At 34.2% G+C, this 9,800-nt stretch overlaps 2 protein-coding genes across 2 annotated transcripts; both read right to left on the bottom strand.

The window, feature by feature from the left end:
• Window positions 1–712: 712 nt before the first annotated feature.
• LOC107476399 (uncharacterized protein At2g27730, mitochondrial) lies at window positions 713–3,833 on the bottom strand. The gene is made up of 4 exons (XM_016096201.3): window positions 3,664–3,833; window positions 2,826–2,962; window positions 1,991–2,029; window positions 713–1,150 (listed from the first exon to the last, which is right to left on the bottom strand). Exons 2-4 carry the CDS (start codon window positions 2,931–2,933, stop codon window positions 938–940), a joined length of 360 nt encoding a protein of 119 aa, XP_015951687.1. The 5' UTR covers window positions 2,934–2,962; window positions 3,664–3,833; the 3' UTR covers window positions 713–937.
• A 1,467-nt stretch (window positions 3,834–5,300) lies between these two features.
• Window positions 5,301–9,010, bottom strand: LOC107476511 (uncharacterized). The gene is made up of 3 exons (XM_016096331.3): window positions 8,983–9,010; window positions 8,222–8,441; window positions 5,301–6,050 (listed from the first exon to the last, which is right to left on the bottom strand). The coding sequence occupies exons 1-3, from the start codon at window positions 9,008–9,010 to the stop codon at window positions 5,429–5,431; spliced, it is 870 nt and encodes a 289-aa protein (XP_015951817.2). The 3' UTR covers window positions 5,301–5,428.
• Between the last annotated feature and the right edge of the window lie 790 nt (window positions 9,011–9,800).

Raw genomic sequence — 9,800 nt, 5'->3', positions numbered from 1 at the left:
CATGAATGGAGGATGAAAGGCATCCCATCCATCCTATCCAAATATTTTAGGACGAATGCAATAATTTGCCTAAATATATAGCGACTAAAGAGCATAGGGGCAGAGTGATTCTGCTGTTTATTGGTTTCTCAGTGATTCTAAATATATATTATCATAGTAATAGGTGTGGTGTTATAGATACATATAGAAAGGGTGTGATGTCACTACTGAGATACCTACTGCAAGTTGCCTGTTCTTCAGACTATTGCATCCATACACCATCCATGACACAATTGGATTTAGCAAAACTTCCTCTTCACCTACCAAAGTTGAGGTCCCAGGAATATTTATTTAAAGTATATATATATATATTCTATTTTTTATAAAAAATAATTGATAAAAAATAAAAGAATATAAAAAAAATATATTTTATATCATAAAAGAAAAAACTTTGTTTAATGTGTTTGGTGATGTTACACAAGACACAAAAAGCTTTCAATTATTTTATTTTGTTTTATTTTTGCATTTCACTAAGAGAAACACAGATTGATAACATGTAGTCTAACTAACCTATTAACTAACTTGACTTCACAGTCTTCATATGTTATCGCAATTATCTCATAATTCGACCTCCCTCTCGCTCCATTTGAGCAACTAGCTAGAAGCATCAGTTTAATATATATCACATACTTTTGGATCACAATCTCAACATGCCAACGAGAGGCAAAGAAAATGATTAACCGCATGACATTTGAAAAACTATGAGAATCAATTTCGATGTTCCTCATGCTAATAGAATCAAGCATATAGGGATTACAATGAAACATCAGAAGAAATAAAAAAACACAATGGTAATTGTATGATGCAACAAAAACTGTGTGTTTGGTCATTTATTTCTGTGCAACTGCTGCAACCGGAAGGTCCAAAACCAAAATCAGAACATACACCATTGAAATCTTCAATCCTGCACCTCTGGCTTTTTTGCAGTGCCCTTGAGGTACCAACCCAAACCACTAAGAAATGTTATTGTACCTGCCACAACTGCATAATTCCGGTACTTGTCAGTTGAAACCTTTTCAGCTGATGCATCTGTATGTGCTGAGCCACTGGGCTTGGCATCAGGTACTGAACCCCCTGAGCCTGTGGCTGGCTTGGCTTCTGATTGAGGTCCCTTCATTAGAATAGAAAGTTTACTACTAAGTTTGAAGCTCATACTGAAACATAAATTTTATACTCAAATGGAAAGAAGTTGCTAGCAAGCAAGATACAGAAATAGAAAATAACACAATGCATGGTACAAACACGAAGTGGCTGAGTAACCAAAATTGCATGTCCTTCACTTGTTCAGAGACACAGCCATGGGCAGAATTAAATGGTAAAAACTTTCACCTTAAGTTTTAAGCTTTAAAAGTACAAGGCACAAATATTAATTGACAAGAAAAGGGGAAAGGAAGCAGCATGACTGAAAATCATTCTCATAGCAAAATGATTATATGGAATTATGGCTTAATTATTAAGGGCCTGTCTATGTGCATTAATCTAAATTATCTTAAGTATACATTCTGGTGCATCAAATGCAAGACACTGGATGAGTAGATCAATTATGGGATTGTTCCAACATCAACCCGTTTCAACTTGGCAAGTCAGTCAGCCAACACTGATACTGCAACCTTTGTCCTCTTGAAATCAAACACCACTAAAAGAAAAGGTGAATGGTAAATCTACTTGTAATATAATCAGAGTCTACAATGATCATATTTCTTTTTTGGATATCAAATGGGCTGCAGAGCACATTAACTATTTGTGTATAAGCAGTGTACACTTTTAAATGAAACAGATACATTATATATCCAACGTCAGCAAACTAGAAGCAGAAAACTGAGTCGAGGACCTAAGGCAATAAATAAAAATCCATTTAATTTTGCTAAATATTTTCAACAAGCTTATCATGTACTTTACTGAGATTTTAACAGAAAAAAGAAAAACAAGAGTGCAGAATTTGAGGACATACCTTGCGAGCAAGCTTCTCCAACTTCTCTTGCTCAGCTTTCTGAATTATTAAAATAAGTAAGCACACTACACATATGCTATCAACAAGAAAAAACATAAACCAACTAATACAAACTCTAATTATGAGAGCTAGCAGCTCGCATCTTTCTCTGCAGTAATTGAGTGGACAAGAAAGAAAAAATATGGATGAGGCTTCTACTTTTATATTTATGACAATGAGTACTTGAAGATCCTGAACAATAATCTGTTTTCAGGTGAGTGCTAAACTAAAACTGAAGATTATCTAAGCACACAAGTGAAAATATAAATCACATCATTTTGTTAGAACACAGACAACATTGTATGTCCCTGCCAATCTGAATGAATTATATAAATATAAAAAAAGGACAGCCCAATGCACAAGTAACCCACGTTAACGCAAGGTCCAAGGAAGGGTCGCACCCAAAGGATGTAATGTACGTGTCCCAACTTGATAATTACATTAGTGGCTATTTTCACATCTTGAACCCGTGACCTTGAGGTCACATAGAGACAACTCAACCGTTGCTCCAAGGCTCCCTTCTGGATGAATTATATAAATGATTACAAAAAATTAATCAAAGAAAATTTAAAACAATTGAATTTTGATTGTTATTAAAGGAAAATATTACTTCAAGTTAACATTCTTCAACACTGCAAAGAAGGGCTTCGCCAGCATAACTGATCATCACATGTCCTTAAAACTTCCTATTTTATCAAATTTATAACAGCATCTTCAAACAAATTTGGCAGTCCCTAGCAGGATAAAATTAAAACAATTGAGCAGCACACTATGCTATAGCAGCTTCTCAAGTTACCTTAAAGTATGCATTTTCAGCGGCCTTCTCCTCCTCACTGAGTATTTTTCCAGAGCCGCTGCTAAATAGCCTTCTAGATGCATTTCTTGCAGCCACCCGCATTGCCATAGCAGTTAGTTTTTTTCAAGTCCCAATCTCTAAAAATCAGAAAACAAATAGCAAGCTTACTTGTTATACATACAAGAGTTACAGCATTTAACAGAGTCAAGAAACCAAAGTTCTATACTCCATACGCCAAACATTTCAGCTACGAAAAGGCCAATAGTTTCAAAGGCTTGATAAAACAATGAGTAGGCAAACACAAAGAAGTAGATAGGGAAAAATCTCAAGTCTTAAAAGGTTTCATACTAATTATGTAACCCGAAAAAGCTCTAAAAGTGTAGCACTAACCTACATATATGAAAATCTCTTTTTCTTTTTCCACATATTTTAGATTTCCCTTGTGGTTATATATTCGGAATAATCCTCACTCATGAATTAGCATAAATATCCTGCTGCAGGTATTACCATTTCGTATTTTAAGGATGAATTAACAAGAATAGCCTAGACAAATTCGAAGCGTCGTACATGTAAAGAACGACCTAAACGAAGAAGAAATTCCGATAAGAATATGAGCTACTTAAGAAAGTGAAATTCGATGATTGAATCAATGAATGAAAGATACGAAAAACGTGAACCCTAAATTTAGCATTGCATTTCTTGGGAAACATGTTAAGAGGAAGATTCGCGACAACTCAAATATCCTATGGATCCGAAATGGAATGAAAATGAATCGAAATGCTTTTCAATGAGAATGAGAACGAAGAAGGAATGAGTTCAGGGAAGAGTAGCAAGTTACCTCAGTCTCGAGAAAAATTTGGCAGTTGGAACAAAGGCGTGAGTAGTTGCTGTTGGCAATTGCTATTGGAACAGGAGTACAGGTTAAGACTTGAGGGTATAAATACGGTGCCGTTTAGGAACTTCCGATGTTTCATTCCAGTATTCAACAAATAAATGCTTCGATTTGGGGTTCACTTGTAACCGTAACTTGATTATCTGTTCAAAATTTTATTATATTGATTTTGGATTTGATAGGTAATTAGGCGAAATCGGATCATATCCGATTAAATACAATCTTAATTAAATTGGATATTAATTTTAGGATCGAAAAATGTGAACTAATCTAATTATTCCATTAGTTTAATATTAATTTAAAAATAAATAAATTTTAATAAAATATATAAATCTTTATTTTTTACTTAAAAAGTTTTTTAAATTATGATAATTATTTAAATTTAAATTGATGATATAGTATCTTTTATTATTATTATTATTTTTCAATTTTTGTATGAATTTTATTTTTAATTGGATACTCAATTATCGAACTAACATAATTCGAATTTCATTGGTTAGAATTTACTTATAAATAATCTTAAAATTATACCAATTTAAACCTTTCAAATTTAATCAATTTAATTTTTATTTTATTTCAAATCTAAACCAATTTTTTTTTTCTCACGGTATCTCTCAATCCATGAGAGTCTGACAGGTTAAAGACTAATCCGTCACAGTACTGAGCTCCATTTAAGAGTTTGTCGCTGGTCAATGGTTGCTGCATGCACAAGGCAGAATTCAAACCCCCAATACTTGTTTAAGCGGACTAGTAAGTTAACCACTAAACCAACCCAATTTAGTTAATCTAAACCAATTTTATCCTTCAATATTTCTAATTTCATAACATCACATTCACATTTTTAAATTTTAATATGGATTTTTTGTTTTTTGGTCAAATTACACCCTTACATACACACTTTTTTTTTTAATTGGTTCTATACATCAATTTTTTAGTTATAGCTAGAATTTGAACTCGATGCATCTTCTAACTAGACAAACATATTGCCGTTAAACCTGTGTGACCTTACGGTGCAATTTTAATATAGGTTTGAATTTCATGAAATACCCAAGAATAACCCAATTTTGTGTATTTCTGAATTATAGAAAAAAATATCACCGACCGAAATCGCTTGATCTGTTTGGCTAGAGGAGAAAGATCGAAGATGGGCCCAATGCACGGGGCGATTTGGTTATTTATCACTCTACTCTTTTCGTTTGTATGAACCCAGTTTAGTGGTTTGTCACTTTATTGTACCCTCACTAGCTGTTTTACACTGATTCGATTTTAAAAACCAGTTCAAGAGTTTAAAACTTTAATCAAAGCTAAAAACGCTACAGTTTGCTTCTCTGCACTAATGCCACTGTTACACAATTATACTGTATACAACTATACATGGCAACCCCCAACCCTATTAAATTTACCAAGTTTTCAATTGTTCCATTTTCTCTCTCTCTTGTATACTTTGCTGCACTCGCAGGTCACAACGCCTTCAACAAGACAACAACAATCTTATTTATCACATTCACACAGTTAAAACTAGAGTTGGAACTAGTTGATATTGAACGAAAAGAAGAATTAATATCAAATTAGGCTAAAGTGAATTAAAAATAAAACGATTGAAAGCTTTGATTATCACCAATTCCCAAAAATAACAATTTTCCTCTCCATTGCTTAGAGTACATTCCCAAATTCCATCACTGATTACTGGTTCATCATTCAGTTTCACTAATTAAGCGGCAAAAAGTTCAAGTTCCGAAGTATTTTCCTGATCAATGACATCAAGGAACACAGGATCGACAGTAACGTGGCTGTCAACGTGCACCTTAAAATTGTGGTCCCACCAAAGCACCCTGGCGGTGCCGCTGATATCCACGGCGGCGTCAAGCACCATCTCCCGCCTGGCCACGTCAGCGACGAAGCACTTGGCGTGCTGGGCGAGCTCCAGGCCGCGGAGGCGCGCAGGGAGGCGGAGGAGCTGGCAGGAGCGTGGGGGCTGGGAGCCGGCAGCTACAGCGGCGGAGCCGAGGAGGGATCCCTTGTAGAATATGGACATGGCGGTGGAGGAGTAGTGAATGGGTGCGATGTTGGGGTTGGTGACATGGACGGTGAGGACTAGTTCTGCATCGAGGATGGTTGGAAGGCTGAGCTTGAAAGATGTGAAGTTGATGGAGATAAGGTGGAAGGTGGGGTCCTTGGGCTTCGCTGAGAGCACCGCCGTGGCTGCCACCGCTGATGCCGCTCCGATAAGCGCGGAGGTCCAGCTCCACTTGACCTTTTTGTCCATAGATTGGATTGTTTTATCGGAGAGGATGATGAAGTAGAAAGTAGAAAGAACGGAGATGGGTTTTTGTCTTTTAAATTTTAATAATGCTCTTCCTTATTTTTTTAAATTAAAGACTTAAGAATTTCAAAATAAAATAAATATTTTATTTATAAAAAATATATATAATCTCAAAAATATTTACATTTTTTGTGAATTATTATATATCTAATTTATAATGCGAGTAATATATATATTGTAAAAATATATGTATAATAAATTAATTAAAAAAATCTTGTTTACAAATATGATATGTGTATTTCACAAAAAAAATTCATTTACAATTTAGGATATATAATTTTTTTTTCTCGAGTATTCTGTAAATGATATTATAGTATTCAAAAGTTTTTGTTTTTCATTTATATTAGGAAACGCATTCCCTGCGCACTATTACAAATAATGAAATAATTAATCGATTCAAACTCTTCTCTTATTCTTAGCTTTACTTACAAATGACTAGTGGTGATGGGTGAGCTTATTTTTTTTAGTGTTTATCCAAATAGTGGCATAAGAAATGGTGAATATGGAGATGTATTTGGATGTACTTCTCCTGTATTTATACGCACATGCTGTGTGAACTTTTTGGCTATTTTGAAAATTTTTAAATTGATGAATACATGGACAATTGGTCTTAAGGAGATTGACAATATTGGATACAGAGTTTTGTTGGTATTAGAAGAACCAACAATTCTATTATCACATATTTTAGATTAGATGCAATGAACATATGCGAATAATGTTTGATGTACATACTACATAAAAAGATTTATGACTTAACAAGTGATGGAGTTGTATGCTAAGATTCGCAATATTAGAGGCTGAGATAGATTTTCTACATCTTATATTACTAACCACTCCTATATTATAGTACGCAGCATCGGTTGATTATGTAGACGAAAAACTTTATTCGGATGAAGATTATGTTGCTGCAAGTGAATCATTTAGCAACAGTGATGTTTCTGATGAGTTTGTGCCAAGTTTTTGAAAACTGGTTTGGACCGGCTAGTTAAACCGGTTCACCATGAAGAAATACAGCTCGGATAAATAACAAAATCGGAGATTTCAAAAATCAGAATTGAACCGGTGAAGAAATACAGCTCTAGAATTTCATGATATTTGTAAACATCTACTTCTAATATTGGTCACAATGCTTATGTGAAGGACAAAGTAAACTAGAGAGAAGATGGTTTATGTAGTACTTTTAATTTGGATGATATTTTAAAATTTATATTAGACTATAATTATGTTTTAGTGTGTTTATTTATATTTTATTTATTATTTTATTATAAAATTATTTTTTGGTTCAATCACGATCGAACCGATTGAACCTATAAATTAATAAACTAATAGTTAAAACGGTTTGATAATCGATTTGGTTTTTAGAATCTTAGTTTGTGCAAAGATCTTAATCGGTGAGAGAGTTTGATTTCTACTATTAACACATTTGTCAATTTTAGATATATCAACTGAGTCATTATCACACTGTAAATCTTGATGTAATAGATGATGATGATTTTTTTAACATGAAAGGTTGTGATGATTATAATATAAATAGTGGTGTCAAATTCTACGTTGCCACAAATTTGGGAGTAAAAAAATTGTTCATATTGCAGTGATGAATTATAGTATTAAAAAAAATACAGCATATATAGATGTAGTATCTGGTCAGCTAAAATATCATTGTCAATGTAAATAATTCTCATCAAATTATTTGTAGAATTTATACAAAATGTTTCCAGCATGTGTTTTAGAGCTTTTACTTCGTGATAAATTATTTTAGATGTTGGTATTTTGTTTTTATGAGTATTTTAGATGTTAGTAATTTTTTATTTGCATAGACATAACTTTGGGAGACCTTACACTTATTTGTTATCGAGATGACATGTCATTCTTGTGGTATGATAATATATTTACTGCACGGTAAGTGAAAAGTATGAGTCTCAAACTTTTATCACTCAACAAATACAGATATATCATATACGAGAATTGTCAAAGACAAGATTCTTAAATTATGTAGCATAATCAAACTTAACCTCCCTAATGAATGATAGGAGCATATTATTGAAATAAGTAAACTATATTACTAAAATATTATAATCTAACCAGAAATTATTCAAATCTAGCAAAATTTATGATCATCTAACTTGAAGTATCTGCCAAAACAATTTATTTTAATCTAACAAGCTTCCTAAATCCTAAAACATATTTGTTTTTGCCTTGATGTTCCAATGTATAACTCGTCTCCTGTAGAAGTCGACGAACTTCTTAGCCGGGGTGCGATATACGTCGGTGATAAGCAAAACGGCGGGTCGGGGACCTGCAAAAGGCACTCCGACGCCCAAGTAAGTAGATATTTTAGTGAAGTTATGTTTTAAGAAGATTACACATACTTCGGAGACCTTTCCGGTCTGTCCTTTATAGTCTGGAAGATGAGGATAACCGTTTTAGCCGAATAATAACGTCTGTCAGAGGAGTTAATGACTTATCTGACGTTACGAAACAAGGGGTCAGTTATGATTATGTGTTTAAATCTTCGGTTACATTGCCAAGCTATAATCATGTAACTGATGTGTACTGGTCGTATCACAACCCCCAAGTTTAGCCTGGTCTCGACGAGGCAGGTTGAGCTGTTAAGCTTTTGGCCGAGTTATAGCTCGGCAAGGGGAGCCCCCAGATCAACATGGCTCAACGTTTATTTTTTGTTGGCACCTGAAAAGACTTAAAGATAGAAGTTATCTTGGAAACAAAAAATCTTTAATGTGGGTGCAAGTTCCAAAGCGACTTCCCAACCGTGATGATGTGGCTCATTGAATGGTTTGTGATTAATTATGGAACTGAACAATTTATTAAATGAATGGCTAGAGTTATTTTGGGTTTTGAAAAACTTGGAAACACGCTTTCTGCTTTAACTAATGTCGTTCCGGAAGCTCAAGAAAAAATGAGTAAAAGAGGTTAGTGAATACCCTTCCCCTTTGACTTTTTATCCTCCATTGTTTGTTTTAGTTTTCTGAAAGATGGGTGAGAAAAAGGGGAAAGCTTTGCCTAAGATCAAAGATGATAACTCCTATGACTGGGTTGATGGTGATGTGAAAATACAGGCTTCCCTCTTTGTTGATAAAGAGAGCGTTAGTGAAGTAAATATGAGTAGGGTGGTGAGGCCTGGTTTTCGTCTGGAATTACTGCCATGCAACCGATCTGATCGAGTTTTTCATAGAAAAAAAGATTTTGAAAGTTTTTTTATGTATAGTTGTGTACTTGAAGAACTCCATGTGAGGTTACCATTCACAGATTTTGAATGTGATGTTTTAAAACAAATGAACTGCGCACCTTCCCAGCTGCATCCTAATGGTTGGGCATTTTTTAAATGTTTTCATGTTTTAACGCAATTTATGGAAATTGAACCTGAACTATAGCTTTTCTTTTCACTTTTTGAAGCCAAGGGGGTTTTGAGAGGTCTATGAGTTAATTTGAATAGTACTCCTGGATTTGCTGTTTTTAAACTCTACAAATCCTCTTTTAAGGATTTTAAAGAGATTTTCTTGAAGGTGAAGCCAGTAGATGAAGATTTTCCATTTTATCTGGATGAGAATTTGGGAGAGAAATTCTCAATGTACTGGTGTTGCCAACCCCAGCATATATTAGGTCCCGAGCTTATAACTCCTCGGAACGAATGTATAATAGCATTTCTTGCGGAGATGGTTGATAGGGGTGGTTTGATTTCTGTATCCAAGTTACTTCCATGGGAGGAGGATAAGTCGTCTGTCTTAGAGTATTTTGGTGA

Source organism: Arachis duranensis, chromosome 3, assembly GCF_000817695.3.
Source record: "Arachis duranensis cultivar V14167 chromosome 3, aradu.V14167.gnm2.J7QH, whole genome shotgun sequence".
Taxonomy (NCBI): Eukaryota; Viridiplantae; Streptophyta; class Magnoliopsida; order Fabales; family Fabaceae; genus Arachis; species Arachis duranensis.
The sequence above is the reverse complement of the archived record's forward strand: the minus strand, read 5'-3'. Positions and strand labels throughout refer to the sequence as shown.

Coding starts and splice junctions, on each gene's coding strand:
- LOC107476399 (XM_016096201.3), bottom strand. CDS start 2,933: ATGGCAATGCGGGTGGCTGCAAGAAATGCATCTAGAAGGCTATTTAGC. Junction 2,030..2,825: donor CTGAAAATGCATACTTTAAG/GTAACTTGAGAA, acceptor TTAATAATTCAG/AAAGCTGAGCAAGAGAAGTT. Junction 1,151..1,990: donor TGGAGAAGCTTGCTCGCAAG/GTATGTCCTCAA, acceptor ATTCTAATGAAG/GGACCTCAATCAGAAGCCAA.
- LOC107476511 (XM_016096331.3), bottom strand. CDS start 9,010: ATGGAGGATAAAAAGTCAAAGGGGAAGG. Junction 8,442..8,982: donor TAAAAAGTCAAAGGGGAAGG/GTATTCACTAAC, acceptor CTCATCTTCCAG/ACTATAAAGGACAGACCGGA. Junction 6,051..8,221: donor ATCAAGGCAAAAACAAATAT/GTTTTAGGATTT, acceptor AAAATTTAAAAG/ACAAAAACCCATCTCCGTTC.